General features: G+C 35.4%; 3 protein-coding genes across 5 annotated transcripts in view; 2 read left to right on the top strand and 1 right to left on the bottom strand.

The window, feature by feature from the left end:
* The window catches only part of LOC136024670 (tropomyosin-1, isoforms 33/34-like), a 5,947-nt gene extending 1,501 nt beyond the window's left edge, over positions 1 to 4,446 (top strand). The window contains exons 2-3 of the mRNA XM_065700093.1: positions 238 to 322; positions 4,053 to 4,446. Coding sequence (XP_065556165.1) covers positions 238 to 322; positions 4,053 to 4,321 — 354 coding nt within the window. The 3' untranslated portion in view covers positions 4,322 to 4,446. The remainder of the gene's footprint in view (positions 1 to 237; positions 323 to 4,052) is intronic.
* LOC136024952 (insulin-degrading enzyme-like) overlaps positions 1 to 17,301 on the top strand; it is a 234,273-nt gene that overhangs the window by 150,230 nt on the left and 66,742 nt on the right. The window lies entirely within an intron of this gene.
* The window catches only part of LOC136024950 (uncharacterized), a 28,979-nt gene continuing 17,442 nt past the window's right edge, over positions 5,765 to 17,301 (bottom strand). For both annotated transcript variants that reach the window (XM_065700544.1, XM_065700543.1), the window contains exons 4-5: positions 10,836 to 10,940; positions 5,765 to 5,956 (exon numbers count right to left, since the gene is read on the bottom strand). In XM_065700544.1, the coding sequence (XP_065556616.1) occupies positions 5,852 to 5,956; positions 10,836 to 10,940 (210 nt within the window). In that variant the 3' untranslated portion in view covers positions 5,765 to 5,851. The remainder of the gene's footprint in view (positions 5,957 to 10,835; positions 10,941 to 17,301) is intronic.

Genomic DNA, 17,301 nt, shown 5'->3' with positions numbered 1-17,301 from the left:
TTGAGAATATTCATGAAGTTTGATACAATCCTAGGAATAGGTATTTCGGTTAGGCCTGCGAAAAATAAACATCAAGGAAAGAAGGTTGTTTCTCCTGACAATAATGATGTAAAATACAACATTCCCTGGTGCTTTTTGCTTCTTCAATTGCTACTTTCTCCCCTCCCTGTTGGTGTCAATGCTCATATTAAAGGCTCTCCTCAATTAAAATCCGAAATAAATTTATTTTTTTTCTAGGCTGAATCAGGGGAAGGTGCTCCCGCTGAGACACCAGCAGGAGAAGAACAACCCCCAGCTGAAGGTGAAGCTGCACCAGTAGAAGGTAATTTATATATTTTTAACATTAAATACTAGGTTCATGTATTTTAACAAATTTGGAAAATTTAGTAGGAACATATTATATTTATGACAAAAGATTATAAAATTGAACTATTACAAGAGCATTAAATTTTCTTTGACTCTAAAATTAAGGGAAACCATAGGCAGTGTTTTCAAAAAAGTTCAGCAAATCCAATAGTTTTTTAGAATCCATTCCACAGATTCTTGACATGGTGTGAATCACAATAACAAGCAAAAAAGTATGAGAAATAGGATCAAGAAACCTTAATCTCGGACAATAACTAATGTCTTGGTTTAGCTTCTCTCTATTCTTTATTTTCCTTCTTTAATAGACGATAATAACATATTTCAATCTTTACTTAAAACCAAAGGAGAAGGAAACAAGCAAAATACATATTTTAATTTATGACTTGAATCTGTTCTATATTAAATTTGGTTAAATTCATTAAATTTTCAACTAAAGTTAAATATGTATTCTAGTACCATTATTGAGCGGTTAAGGATTAGAGGTTTAGAGGTTTAGAATATTAAACATTTAGAACCTTTCCCTAAATAGTCCCTGAATCGTTGCAAGTCACAAGGAGCACACTGTGCCAGTGATTCTAAATTTTAAGATGGGAGAGGAAAAGGCTCCAAAGCCTCTCTTTGTGCCCTTCCGTCATACACATTAAAAATTCTTGAAGGACTTCAATTTCAGCAAGGTATAACATATCCAGTTTCTGTTAATGTGCATCTATTAAGCTCTGTCTTATATACTGTTAAGCTCTCACAACATAAGCTCATGAAGATCTCTGTCTTATTCACAACATAATTTTGACCCTTGGTTGTGGAATTGAATGAATCAGGTCTCTCCTAAAGAGAAATTTCCGGACCTTCTGCCATTCTGGCATAATTGGATATCTTGAAATATTTATCTACTGTCATACGGGGCTGAAGGTGCGCAGAGCTTTGAAGGGGAGCCGAGTTACCATCCGTTAGATTATGGTCCTTAATGGGGTATTAGAAATTTTAATTTGCAATTGGTTGATCTCTATCCCTAGTTTCCCTGGCCATCTGCTCAGCGGGACCAGGCTGGGAATAATATGCACGGGGGACACAGAGTTTTATGCTGAGTCAACGTGAATGCACTGTCTATGGTTTTTGTCCGTTTTTTTTCTGAATCCAAGGGATCGTCGATACTTACTTTTCTTATCAAAGATATTTGTTTTAACTTCATTGTTTGTTGTAACTTGTTCATTGTAACTTCATTGTTTTAACATGTTTTAATCAAATAGTTCGTGGTAACGAACTGTAGTAAGGAGCGACCCGGCTCAATAGTAAACGAAGCTCTAAAAAACAGGATTTTGATACTAAAAGACACATCAAAAGAATCGGATTTTTCCTTGGAGGAATATGTCATAGCGGAAGAGAAATTCAATGAAGAAGGCGCAGGATTTTCTAGCATTATTATAAAAAAAAAACAATGAAAAAATAAATGTGACAAAGTTTTTTTCAACTGAAAGTAGGAGCAGCATTAAACTTAAAACGAACAGAGATTATTACGCATACCAGGGGTTTATCTCCTCCTAAATACCTCGCTCTTTACGCTAAAGTATTTTTGGTAATTTCAACTATTTATTTTACGGCCTTTCTGATTCAGGGGTCATTCTTAAAGAGTTGGGCCAAATTTAAGCTTTAGTGTAAAGAGTGAGGTATTAGCGAGGGGACAAACCCCCCTTATATACATAATAAAAATGTGAGAATATAAAAGTTTGTTACTTAAGTTAATTCTTAAGTTCCGTATATTTTTTACTAATAAAAACGTTCGTTAAAAATTAAAAGTTCTAGTTGCCTTTTCACGAAGCCAAAAAATTGGAGGGCAACTAGGCCTCCTCCTCCACCCCTTCTTTCTCGAAATCGTCTGATCAAAACTAAGAGAAAGCCATTTAGCCAAAAAAAGAATTAATATACAAATTTCATTTTAATGATTTATGTGCGGAGAGCCGAAATCAAACATGCATTAATTCAAAAACGTTTAGAAATTAAATAAAAAAACTAGTTTTTTTTTTAACTGAAAGTAAGGAGCGACATTAAAACTTAAAACTAACAGAAATTAATCCGTGTATGAAAGGGGATGTTCCCTTTTCAACGCCCCGCTCTTTACCCTAAAGTTTTTAATGTTTAATAAAGTAGAGTTAAGAGAAAGAGTTAAACTTTAGCGTAAAGAGCGGGGCATTGAAAAGGGAACAGCCCCTTTCATGCACGGAGTAATTTCTGTTCGTTTTAAGTTTAATGTCGCTCCTTTCTTTCAGTTAAAAAAAAACTAGTGTTTTTTTATTATTTAATCATGGTAAGGAAACACAGGGCCTCAAGCTCCCTCTCATAACATTTCAAGATTACTTGATTTCCTGGATTTTCCCCATTTGTCTTTGCTTATTTCTTGTTAATAATTAACTTTTTCTTGTTTTGCTTTTTCCCAAGCGGTCCCTGCTTCAAAATTTGAGCCACTCTAAATATGTCCCTCCTCCCGTCCCTCCATTCAATACTTACAATCTGGTCTTTTTGTTCGCTCTTCGTTTTAAGCTGATTTTTACGCACATCTGTCCGCTGGTTTCATCTTTATTAAGAGGGATACTATACGCAGTTTCCAAGGAAACTGGTCTCATATATTTTTTATCGACATACTGTAAAATCTCTAAGATGGGAAAAGGAAACAATATAACAAGTATCTTATTTAGGGTGGAAGCTTTTCCCTTTCCCCTCTGTGTAGAGATAAGAAGACCTGTGCTATTTTATACCAGTTCCCAGTAGTTTGAATAAGGCTTAGAGGTAATAAGCTAGGCAAAGCTTCTTTAACAGATAATCTAAATACCTAGGGACATTAATTCCTAATCGTGAGAGACTCAGTGAAGTATTTTGATAGAATTTTCCTTTCACGTCATTTTGGCCATTTAGAGTCGAATTTTGATAAAAAAACGCACTTCGAAAAAAACGCAGAAGTAACAAAATCATATCGAGAATTATTGGAAAAATGCAAAATTTTGAGACAACAGTTGCGATGGGGGGGGGGGGGGGGCGTGTATATTTACCCGGGTCACAGCATACAACTTTGCAAATCAGAAAACAATTTTTAAGAAAGTAGCTTTATTAATGTAAAAATGGACTAGGTGAATGAATTTTAACTTTAAGCTACCTGTATTCTTAACTAATATTTCAACTAGGTCTAGCCCCACCACCCCCAGCTGAAGGCGAGACAATGCCAGCTACCATAGAGCAGCCGGCTGCTCCTGATCAGTCAGCTTCAGACCAACCTGCTACTGAAGGTAATTTGATTATGTGCGACAAATAGTAAGGATGAAATTAAGTGTTGTCATAGATACTGTTTGTACTCTTTGTCTGTCAGTCTAGATTTTGATCAACCTTTTGTAATCTCGTTTTCTAGCCAGTAGCTCATGCATCAATATTTTTTTTGCAATTGAAAGCACTCAAACGTCAAATAAGTCTGAGGCAAGAAACTGAACAGAATGGTCAATACTTATAGAGGCTGCCATTTTTAGACAATAGATGCCAGTGCCTAAAATGTTGATCTTGAAACGCATGATATGTGGCGCACTGTCATTTTTATTTCCATTTTGTGCAATTGCTTATATTCTGTCAAAGCTTAGGATTTGCTCTTTACTTTTCTTTTTATTTTATTACTAACTAAGCTAAGTAAATAAAATCAATTTTTAAAGGTTTATCCACTGAAGCTGCACCAGCAGATGGAGAGCCAGCACCGACTCCTGAATCAACTCCTGCTGAGGCAGGTGAAGTACCAGCAGCTGATGCCCCTCCTGCCGAAGCATCACCTGCAGAAACACTGCCTGCAGAAACAGTACCTACAGAAGCCGTACCTCCAGAAGCAACACCTGCAGAGGCAACCCCCGTCGAAGCAACACCTGTCGAACCAAACCCTGCAGAAACTGCGCCTGAAGCTGCCGTGGAAGCCCCGGCTGAAAGTTAAGTGGTTACTGCTGGTTGTGGATGTTATCTGGCGCTTTAGGTTTCATGTTTTTTTTTGTATGTGTTATAATTTTTGTGAATGGAGTAAGCGATATCTAAGAAATAATAAATGTTAAAGGATTTGTATCCGATTTTATGTATATCTTAGGATTCTATGTAATATAATTAATCAAAACCTGTCACTGTATAACTCTTGTCAATATTTTTCTTTCTGATAATTTGGGCTCATATGGTATGAGCTCTAACAAAATCCTAAGAATCAATAGATTATTTAAAACGAAAATCAGAGGCTTAATGCCGGTCAGGATTTAAAATAAGAGCTCTGAGTCACGATGTCCTTCTAAATTTCAAAATTCATTTAGATCCGATCACCCACTCGTAAGATATAAATACCAAAGATCTGAGTCTGAGGTCCTGAGTTCTGAGTAAGAGATCTGAGTTACGAGGTCCTTCTAAATATAAAGTTTCATGAAGATCCGATCACTCCTTCGTAAGTTAAATATGCGTCATTTTTTCTAATTTTTCAGAATTACCCCCCTTACTACCCCAAAGAGAGTGGATCCGTTCCGGTTATGTCAGTCATGTATCTAGGACTTGTGCTTATTTTTCCCACTAAGTTTCATCCCGATCCTTCCACTCTAAGTGTTTTCCAAGTTTTAGGTCTCCGCCTCCCAACTCCCCCCCTCCAATGTCACCAGATCTGGTCAGGAGTTAAAGTAAGAGATCTGAGAAACGATATCCTCCTTCTAAATATCAAATTTCATTGTGATCCGATCACCCGTTCGTAAGTTAAAAGTACCTCATTTTTTCAATTTTTTTTCCGAATTAACGGGCCCCCCACTCCCCACTCCAGATGGTCAAATCGGGAAAACGACTATTTCCAATTTAATATGGTCCGATCTCCGATACGCCAATTTCATCGTCCTAGCTTACCTGGAAGTGCCTAAAGTAGCAAAATCGGGACCGACGGAATTTGCGATTGCTACATGTCACTTGGTTAATACCAAGTGCCATGAAAAACTGTTGCCTGCTGGTTGAGGTTCATCTGATCTGTCTGCTGGTTGAGGTTCATCTGATTTACCTGCTGCTTCAGGTTCATCTGATTTGCCTGCTGGAAATCAGGTAAGGCCTTTTTTTTACTACTTTATGAAAGGTTTCAATTCTATTCTTTTTTAATTGTAGCCTGAGATCTACATACACTTCCACCACGCTCTCTCCAATTAATTTTTGTTGAAGCTCAATTATTTAGTATTGTACAGTAAAATTAAATATTCAAAACCTTGACTAAGTAGTTAAAAATTCTGATTAAAAATACTGAAAATGTGTGCCACAATCTAGTATATAAAGGTATGAACGATCAAGATCAGTAACTCTTACCACCTAGCTCAGAAGGGAACAGGGAAGAGTAAGTATAGTGAACAGTTAGAGAACAGAGCTTTCATTTTTGCAATGACAAATAGTTCACACAGAGTAAATACGTTTTATTCTATTATAAACTTCAACATCTCAAACTGGTAAATTCCTATTTTCCCTATTCAGGAAGAATAGGTTCAGCATTCATTCTTCCATCTCTCAACATCAACAGCATTCTCTCTATCCATCTGTTAAGTTCGATCAGAATAATAAGGAAACGGTCCTAAAAAAAAATCAATTAACAGAGTTAGTCAAAAATCAATTAACAGAGTTAGTCAAAAATGAATTAACAGAGTTAGTCAAAATCTACCATAAACAGCCAGTTTCAAAGGATTTTTTCTGGGGTGGGGGTAATAATAAAACCTTTAAAATTTTATTATAATATACGTATCCACTGAAAGCACCCAGTAATTCAGGAAAATTTGTGATTTTGGCTGGTTCGGCCCAAGCAATTCCTCTGCAAAAGTCCCTTTTAGACCCTCCCCCTGCCTTAAGGAACATCTGATTGATTATGCGAATTTTCATGATTGGAAAAACATTTTTTTTTTTTGGGAGGTTGATTCAGACCACCTTTGGAGAACGGAGGGACAAATGCCAGAAAGTTGCCATACTTTTTAAGTAATTTTCCAGGAAGCCACCATTTAAAAAAAACTTAAGAGGGTGTTTCAAAACCTTAAACTCCCCCAATTGCCCCTTCAAAGCAAATAATTTCAGCAAAATGTCTTTGCATAGTCTTCAAGCCTTACAATTAAAGAATAACTTAAAACGTACCAAACTTAAAACAAACAAATATTAACATAAGTGAGAGAAGAGTATGGGAGACAATCAGAGTCAAAATTAAAGTTGATCTAAAAGAAAAGAAATAAAAAACCAACGTCATCTACCTTAACGTAGGATAATCTAAAGTCCGTTTATTTTTATTCCGTTTTAATATGCACTAAAAGTAAAATGACTGCTTTGGGGGCCTTTTATTGGGGAGATAATAATTTAATATTTATTTTACATCAATAGCCACTGCTTCTTGTTACATGCATTATAAGCATTATACTCATTATAAGCATTATTTTCACACATTGAGAACATCTTACGGAAATCCTTACAAATTTGAACCAATGAAATTAAGACACTCTTTTGCATATATTAAAATAATCACTCTTTATCTCGTTGGCTAAATTGTCTGTGTGGGCAGTATTGTTTTATCCCTATTAAAGCCTCAAATATTCGGTAAAATTCAATTTCTTTGTTGGTTTGATCTCCCCGATCTTCGATCTGCAGATCCTTAATGCTGACCTGATCTGAAGATGGTATATTTAATCAAAAATGGGTGGTCAAGTGAAATTTAGAAGAGGCACATTTGATTGGAAATGTGTAGTTCTAGTTCCCTTTTAAGAGTCAAAAGTGATTGAGAGCAACTACCCCCCCCCCCCTTCACTGACATACTCTTTTCCTGAAATGTATTCAATTAACGTTTTGAGATAGCCATTTTGTTATTAACAGTAAAAAAAAATAATCATATAATGTCTACATGATGAACACAAATCCCCAGAGCCCAGGTGTAAGTATTGTAAGATTATTATAGATCAGGTGGTTAAATGAGCTTTGGATCTGATGGAGCTCATCTGACTGGAAGTAGGAGTCTTTGTGCCCTTTTCTAAGAGTCGTCGGAATGAATGTAGGGCAATCAGCGTCCTCCAAGCCTATCATTCCCTAAAACACATCCGATAAAAGTTTTAAGTAACCTTTTTTGTTCACTATTGTTGAAAGGTTCAAAAATTATCTCTTAGGGGATGTCAACCTCCCCTCAGTCCTGAGGACAAGGATTGGGGTTAAGTTAAGCAATTCGTTCATTGTTTACATACAATATTCGTGTGCTTGTTCGAACTTTACTTTCGAAGAAGACAAAGGGCATTCAGGTGAGCCTTTTAGAGAATGCTGACGGGATTGTTAAATTAAATCTAAACCCGCTATGTGTATAATGATTGTCAAAAGGGCGTAACTCCAGAAAAAATAGAGCATTTTAATTTGTAAAAATCAGGATATGATAAGGGAGATGACCAAAAAGGAGATATTTCCATCCTACTAACTCTACTACAACTACTATCACTACTGATACCACACTGCTCCATTTACAACATTGAAGGAATATTCAAATTAAATCAAAAGGCGATATGTGCATGCACATTATAAAAAAAAACATCTCAAGAATTGGTTTTGAATGAATTTGGAACTTTCAAAGAATGCTTCTAGGGTAAGATCATCCGACCAATAGGCATTATTTGCACACTACTGCTAGTACTGTATTACTGCTACAATTACTACTACTACTATTTCTATTGTAACTACTTGTAAGGCTAAGAGCAATGAGATGAAAGTTTCAAGAGATATATGAATATGCAGGTCATGAAATGGACATATGAGCAATGTCATAACATTGGCTAATTGTATGGAGTTGAAACTTCCAAGACTTGATGAGGGGATGTTCTACTGATCAATAGGCAATATAGTAATATTAATGTTGAAACTAGTACTACCATTATTACTATTAATACTATTACCATTAATGTCAATACTACTACTCTGACTGCTATTACAACTATGTCTAAGGGTGTGCAGCTGAAATTTTCTGGGAATTTTGAGGGGTGAAGGTGAACTGAATCACAACACACCGACTGTTTGCAGGTTGTCAAAAGGGTGTAACAGCAATATCTTAGAAACAGTTTGTTGTGTAGTTGGAACTAACAGGACTTTTGTGAGGGATGTTGAACAAACCTAAAGATGTTGAACTTACCATTATTATTACTTCTTAGTTATTAGGCAGTAATTATTACTGCCAATAAAGCTTAGGGTATTACAATTAATTCTACTGCTACTACCAATACCACTGCTATCAAAACTGAGGGTATTAAATATGTATTGAAGGGGATGTTGAAGATAAAAGAAGGCGCTATGCACAACCTGCTACTAATACTGCTAGAACTACTGCTGCTACACAAACTCTGGTTACTAAGCTGAAGCTTTAAATTAATATTTAGGTGGACGTTGAACTAAATCGAAAGAAACAATGTGAATGTGGACTTTCAAAAAGATGACACAGCAAAATCTCAAGAACAATTTACATTATACATAGCAAATTTAGTAAGTTAGACCTTTAAAGGTCAGTTGGGGGTATTTGGACTAGCCAAGAGGCACTATGCACACATTTTTAATACCACCACTACATTTGCTACACTGGACAGTTTAGGGGGAATTTCTATTAAACGAGAAAACTGTATGCATGCAGGTTTTCAAAAGGACATATAAGCAATATCATAGACAGCACCACTCCAGGCATTGTGTTAGTGATTGCCATTAAGTTACTTCAGCAATATACTGAGAGCAACTGAGGGTATTAAGTTTAAACTTTTTTTGGCTATTAGTATTAATACTTCTGCTCCTACAATTTAAATAAATAAAGAGCATAAGTGTATACAGGTTGTAAAATACCATAGATAGAATTTTTTGGGAATGATATCAAGTTGTATTGTTCGGTCAACTTGAGGTGGTATAGATTTAAATTAAAAATACTATTTGTGTCAAGATTAAACATTGTCTAAAAAGTTTCTCTGACATAGAAATAGCGAGCCAACCTATGGATTCTTATATAAAAAACCAAAAACCGAAAAACTGAAAGACTAAGACAATAAAATACGAACAAAAATTAATAAAAAAAAAAAACTTTTTCCACAAAACAAGTTTTTCAAAAAAGTGAAATTTTCTATTAGGCCAAAAATGAGCAGAAATAAATTCAAATAATCTTTCCAGCGTAAAACTACCACAAATCACTATCAATAAATAAAAGAAATTCAAAACAAACAAATGTTACAATAAAAGCCGAGTCAAACTCAGAACGAGCAAATATTAACAGGGGTAGGGCTGATAACCCCCTGCCTTCTCAAGACCAGAGAAAAATTTGCGCTTAACAGAAAACAAAATACGTTTTAAATGTTTCCTCTTTTTATTGTAATAAAAATAAAATTATTAGAGCCTTAAAGAATAAATATCCGTATCCACGGTCGTTTGTTTTTTGTTTCGGTAAAGCTCAAATTATGTTATCGTCTTGATAATTGTTCTTTTTTTTTTTACAGAAAACCATGTTTTGTGGAATTTCTTTTTGAATTAATATCAATAAAAAAAAGGAACAGAGTAAATTTTTTTTTTCTCACAAAATATTTTTTAAAGAAAATTCTAACGAATTTTTCCTTTTAACCTTTTCATACGCTTTTATCCATTTCGTACCTAATAACTAAGCAAAGAACCACTTTGTAAGTTAAGGATTATTCTATACTTTTAAAGGAATCTAAAGCGAGTAAATTTATAGTAGTTAATTATCAATTCAATCATGTTGTAGCTAGAAAGATTATAACTGCTCCCATTTCAAACATTAGAAAATCAGAAGCTTGCACTCTACCCATCTAATTCCCTATCTAATTCACTGTATCCCCATCTAATTCGACCCCATTTAAATCATCTTATATTATTAAGATGAATGTAAATAATATCGATCATTCCTTAATCAGCATTAACGTCAAATTATCCTACAAGAGAGATTTTTCTAAGCGTTTTCTTAAGCTCTTGGCTATTATGAGCCTTTGTTTTCTTTGAGCTAGTTTGTAGCTATTGCAGTAACAATGAGATGTAAGTGGGGACTGGAAAGTTTTGCAAATTTTCATACATATAAGACATACGGAAAAATAATTGTTTTTTAGAGGGCGGAGGAATAGTTTTGAATAGAAGCAGCCTAAAAACACTTACATAAGAATTAACCAATGAATGAAGACCACTCTATTCTTGTAATATTTTATCACTTCCGATAAAACGGGTTGAATTACCCTTTCTAGGGTAACCACTGAAAATGTGTGCCACAGTCTAGTACTTAAAGGTATGAACGATCAAGATCAGTAACTCTTACCACCTAACTCAAGAAGGGAACAGGGAAGAGTAGGTATAGTGAACAGTTAGGGAACAGAGCTTTCATTTTTGCAATGAAAAATAGTTCACACAGAGTAAATACGTTTTATTCTAACATTAACTTCAACAACTCAAACTTGTAAATTATTATTTACCCAATATGGGAAGAATGGAACAACATTCATTGTTCCATCTCTCAACATCAACAGCATTCTCTCTATCCATCTGTTAGCTACGATCAGATTAACGAGGAAACAGTCCTGAAAAAAAAATCAATTAACAGAGTTAGTCAAAAAGAGATCGTTGATTTTTTCTGGGGCGGGGTAATAATAAAACCTTTAAAATGCTGGCCTAATCTGAAGATGGTATATAAAATCAAAAAGGGGTGGTCAAGTGAAATTTAGGAGAGGCACATTTGATTGGAAAAGTGTAGTTCTAGTTCCCTTTTAAGAGTCAAAAGTGATTTAGCGCAATTAGCCCACCCCCTTCACTGACATACTCTTTTCCTGAAATGTATTCAATTAAGGTTTTGAGATAGCCATTTTGTTATTAACAGTAAACAAAGAAAAAGCATATAATGGTTACATGGTGGAAAAGACAAAGAACATTCAGGTGAGCCCAGAGGTGCCATTTGGGGGGGGGGGGTCATGGGTGGGCAAATGCCCACCCCAGATTTTTCAGGGGGGCCCAAGCTTCCACCACAAAGGGCCCTTTGCCAGCCATGATAATCTATTATGTTCAACATAATCCATTCTCTCCAATTGATTTAAAATTACTGCACACCTATTACTTTCACTGACGTATTGTTTACTTAAATAAGAAAGTTTTTCGCTGAGGAGGGCCAGCCTTTAGTCTGGTTGAATTTTCCACATGCAGTTTAATCACTTAACCTCGTTGATTATGATCTTTGATGTTATGATTAATCTTAGAGGTCAGTGTGGCTGAATTCGACATTGGTTACAGTACATTTCCATGCAACACACGGGTGCCGAAAATGAGTTTTTACTTAGAATATTCAATCGGTGTGCTGCCAAAACTCTAATTTTTTTCTTTTGTGAAAGTTGGGGGGCCCAAAATTGAGTTCATGCCCACCCCAAGGTTTGGCCCAAATTGCGCCTCTGTATATATATATATATATATATATATATATATATATATATATATATATATATATATATATATATATATATATATATATATATATATATGACGACCGGGACACAGGGAATATGAATGACGATTGGGAACCTCAAAGAGAAATTACAGACTGGGACACCCGGACACAAATCACGACCGGGACACAGGGAATATAAATGACGACCGGGACACAGGGACACAACTACAACGGGGACGCCAGGGGCACAGGCGGGATATATAAATGACGACCGGGACACAGGGATTGTTCGAATAGAAATTACAGACCGGGACACCGGGACACAAATGAATACCGGGACACCGGGACACAGGGAATATAAATGACGACCGGGACACTCAAAGAGAAATTAAAAACTAGGACACAGGGACACAAATGACGACCGGAACACAGGGAACATAAATGACGACCGAGACACGGGGACACATCATTAGAATAACGAGGTATAGATCTGAATACGGATTGTTTTTCCCATGGACAATTATATGTTGCATGTTCAAGAGTAAGTAAACCTGACAATCTATTTATATGAATAGACAATGGGAAAGCGAAGAATGTTGTATATTCGCATGTTTTAAGTAGTTAAAAACACACACACACACACACACATATATATATATATATATATATATATATATATATATATATATATATATATATATATATATATCTATTCACATGTGGGACACAGGGACACAACTACAATGGCGCGTAACGACTTACGCGCGCGGGGAGGGGCTTGGGGGGGGGGCGCGAAGCGCCACCCCAACAGCTAGTTTTTATATATATAGATAACATATAATGTAAGCTATATTTATATTATTAATTGAACCAACTTTGACCTAAGATTTTAAAGGGGGTAAGATTAAAAACTTTGAAGATACACCCCTCCCTCTTAGGGAGAGAAATGTTGACCCCATCCTTCCCGTGCGTTCCATTGAAGAATTAGACTGAAATTCTGACTATGACACGGACTCTTAATTTAATTTAAAAGAACAAGTTTTTTCAACTGAAAGTAAGAAGCAACATTAAAACTTGAAACGAAGAGAAATTATTCCATATATGAGGGGTGTTGCCCCCTCCTCAATACCTAGTTTTTCACGCTAAAGGTTTTAGTACTTTAAAAAATGCTTCTTATTCTAATTGCGTTTCAGGTACCGTTCCTAAAGAATTGGAACAAAAGGCAAACTCTAGCGTAAAGAGCAAGGTATTGAGGAGGAGGTAATCTCCCGTATAATATCTGTTCGTTTAAAATTTTAATGTTGCTCCGGTTGAAAATATTTTTTTATATTTAATTTCTTATCGTTTTTATGGCACTTGGTATTAACCCCTCTGGCACTAATATATATATATATATGTATATATATATATATATATATATATATATATATATATATATATATATATATATATATATATATATATATATATATATATATATATATATATATATATATATATATATATATATATGTATATATATATATGTATATATATATATATTATATATATATTATATATATAATATATATAATATATATATATATATATATATATATATATATATATATATATATATATATATATATATATACATTATTTATATATATATAAATAAGTTGTCTGTGGATGTGTCTGTCAGGTGACGTCATGTTTATGTGTTGACTGACGTCATGAAGTTAGTTGTCGTCATTTTTGTTATGACGGTGACGTCATTAAAGATATTTAAGACATGCGTTCACGTAGAAATCTATTAATGTTTAACTTTAAAATGACTGATGAACTTAGAATGGCAACAGCCGAGGAAGATGCTCAAAGAGTCTATGCCAAAAAACTTGCTGCTGATAGAGAAAGTCAGAAAAGAAAGCGTGCCGACGAATCAAAAGAACAGCAAGGAAACAGGCTTGAGGCTGATAGAGAAAGAAAGAACAGAAAGCGTGCCAAGGAACTACCAGAGCAACGCGAAAGCAGACTTGCTGCTAAAAGAGAAAGTGAAAAAAGAAGGCGTGCCGAGGAACTACCAGAGCAACATGAAACCAGACTTGCTGCTAAAAGAGAAAGTGAAAAAAGAAGGCGTGCCGAGGAATCACAAGAACAGCAAAAATCAGGCTTGCTGCTGATAGAGAAAGTAAGAAAAGAAAGCGCGCCGAGGAATCAGAACAACCTGAAAGTTATCGCCTGGCATTCAGGTGCAGCCCAGTCGATGATTATAGCTTGAGTAGATGTGTTCAAATCGGGACTATGTCTAAAATTTGTCCCTATTGCAAGGCCTTGAAATTCAATGGTGAAACAATGGCACCATTGAATTCGTCGAAATCAAAGATATCGACGAAATCGTACAATACCAGGCTGGAAGATACATAAGCAGTAATGAAGCTGTTTGGCGAATTCTTTCATTTCCGATACATGAACGTAGTCCAGCTGTTGTTCACTTAGCGGTACATTTACAGCATGGTCAACGTGTTTATTTCTCGGAAACCAACGTGCAACAAAGAGTCCTGAATCTATCGGATACAAAGTTAACCGGTTTCTTTTCGCTTTGCAAAAATGATTCTTTTGCAAAAAAACTGCTGTATACTGTAGTGCCTTCGTATTACACGTGGAATACTAAAAATAAAGTATTTGACCGTCGAAAACAGGGTAAGTCAGTCGACGGCCAACCTACCATCTTCAAAGATACCACGATAGGAAGACTCTACACCGTTCACCCCAATCAACATGAATGAATTAATAACTACACTTTAGTTATTATAGAAGATTTGTGCGTACGTATGGCAAACAAACCTCTTCAGGATTTGGGAATGCCTTCACCTAACCGTATCGCTGCTGTTTCGACTTGTGTAGAATTGGATCGTGAACAAAGTTACAGTACGAGTGATCTATTGTCGTATGTACAAAATAACATTTCCAAGTTAACGTCGGAACAAAAAGACATTTATGATACGATAATGCATTGTGTCGATAACAACGTTGGAGAAATTTTCTTTTTGGATGCGCCAGGAGGTACTGGTAAAACGTTTGTGATAAAACTGATTCTGGCATCAATTCGGTCAAAAAATGATATAGCGTTGGCAATTGCGTCGTCCGGAATAGCCGCAACACTGCTGTCTGGTGGAAAAACTGCTCATTCCGCTTTGAAATTGCCTCTCAATTTGCATTCTACGGAAACTCCCACGTGCAATATTTCCAAATCATCTGGGATGGGTAAAGTGTTGCAGCAATGCAAACTTATTATTTGGGATTAGTGCACAATGGCACACAAAAAATCGCTCGAGGCTCAGGATCAATGCTTGAAAGATTTGCGAGGAAGTCGAAACCCTTTGTCAGCACATTAATATTGCTTGCGGGAGATTTCCGGCAAACGTTACCTATAATACCTAGATCAACTCCTGCAGATGAAATGAATGCTTGCCTGAAAAATTCTAATTTATGGGCACACGTAAAAACATTAAAATTAACTACAAATATGCGTATCCGATTGCAAAACGATGACTCTGGTCAAACATTTTCAGATCAATTGCTGGCAATTGGAAACGGAAAGCTCCCAGTAGACTCAATTTCAGGACGTATACAACTACCTGCTGATTTCTGTAATTTAGTGACGTCCAAAAATGAATTGATTAAAAAAGTATTTCCGAATATTCTAAAAAATTATAAAAATAATAAATAGCTAAGTGAAAGAGCGATTCTCGCACCCAAAAATATAGACGTCCACGAAATCAACAATATTGTTTTGACCAAGATTCGAGACCAGGCAGTCCTTTACAAGTCAGTCGACACAGTTTTGGAACCAAATGAAGCGGTTAATTATCCATCTGAATTTTTAAATTCCGTGGATCTTTCAGGGTTTCCACCACACGTGCTACAACTAAAAATAGGCGTACCAATAATACTTTTAAGAAATATCAACCCACCAAAGCTTTGCAATGGCGCACGACTTGCCGTAAAAAAAAAACAATGGAAAACCTAATAGAGGCCACAATCTTGACAGGGCCTTTTGAGGGTGAGGCTGTTCTTATTCCTCGCATTCCCATGATTCCAACGGATCTGCCTTTTCAATTTAAAAGATTGTAATTCCCAATTCGATTAGCATTTGCAATCACCATTAACAAAGCTCAAGGTCAATCATTAGAAAAATGTGGTATAGATCTTAATACTGATTGTTTTTCCCATGGACAATTGTACGTTGCATGTTCGAGGGTCGGTAAATCTGACAATCTATTTATATACAGCGACAATTGGACAACGAAGAATGTTGTATATTCGCAAGTTTTACGCAGTTAATTTGTATTGTATCTATCTATATACAAACGAGTTGTGTGTATGCATGTTTGTTTGTTTGTAAAAAGAGCGTTTGCATATGACGTCATTATTAGTACATACGGCTTTGTATATGCACAGACAATGGGAAAGCCAAGAATGTTGTATATTCGCAATTTTTACATAGTTTGAAACACATATATAAATCTATCTATATTCACAGGTGGGACACAGGGACAAAACTACAATGGCACGTAACGATTTACGCGCGCGGGGGGGCTTGGGGGGCGCGAAGTGCCCCACCAACTAGGTGTTGGGGTGGCGCGAAGCGCCACTCCAACAGCTAGTATATATATATGGGAAAACTAACAAAAGAGATAAAAATTCTTATGTAACATGATTCGTAATAACTTGAAACTTAAAATAATGAAAAAAAATCCAGACAATAAAAGTTTATAAGACCCAACTTGCAATTTTTACATTTTCCAGATTTATAACAGAGTTAAAAAAGACTCAAATTAGTAATTGTCAAGCTAAATTGCTATCTTATTTTTCTTTCTTGGGTTGAAGAGAAGCAATACAGAATTTTCTAGCATTTATTCCATAGTTCCTTGAACAGTTTTGTTGCATCCAATACAATTCTTCCTTTTTTTAGTTCTAAATATATAAGGGTGATTTGATTTAGCATAAAATTTTGAAAGTTTTAATTTTCAAACCTTGTGAGAGATACAGGACCCTCTACGGGTTTGTGAAGTACATAATAAGAGAAATCTCTCTTTGCTTACTTTCGAATCTTTTCTATCTAAAAACAGCTTTTATAAACAGAAGTATTCTTCAAACCTGTTACTTCTTGTAAATATTAGCTTTGGGTTGAGCTATATGTTTTATTTTCGCAATAAAATATTCTTCATTTCTCCTATATCTTACAAAACTTGACATTTTTTTTATTCCTTCGGACATATGTTTGCGATAATGTTTTTTCCTGAAGGTGCGCAGTTCATAAAGCAAAAGTCCTGTGGGTTGAAGAATTCAAACCAGGTAAATTATCTCAAATTAACTATCTGCTGATTATAAAAACAAGTAAAAAAAATTGGCTATCCATGTGGCTAACAATTAAACGCAGATCAAAGGGTTTGGATTTTTCAAGTTTTCCTGATATTGCTCCAGAGAATTTTTTTTAAACCTTGAAACTTGTAGGATCAAACTTC

The sequence above is a fragment of the Artemia franciscana genome, chromosome 3 (assembly GCF_032884065.1).
Source record: "Artemia franciscana chromosome 3, ASM3288406v1, whole genome shotgun sequence".
NCBI lineage: Eukaryota > Metazoa > Arthropoda > Branchiopoda > Anostraca > Artemiidae > Artemia > Artemia franciscana.
This window is presented reverse-complemented; position numbering and strand designations above follow the sequence as displayed.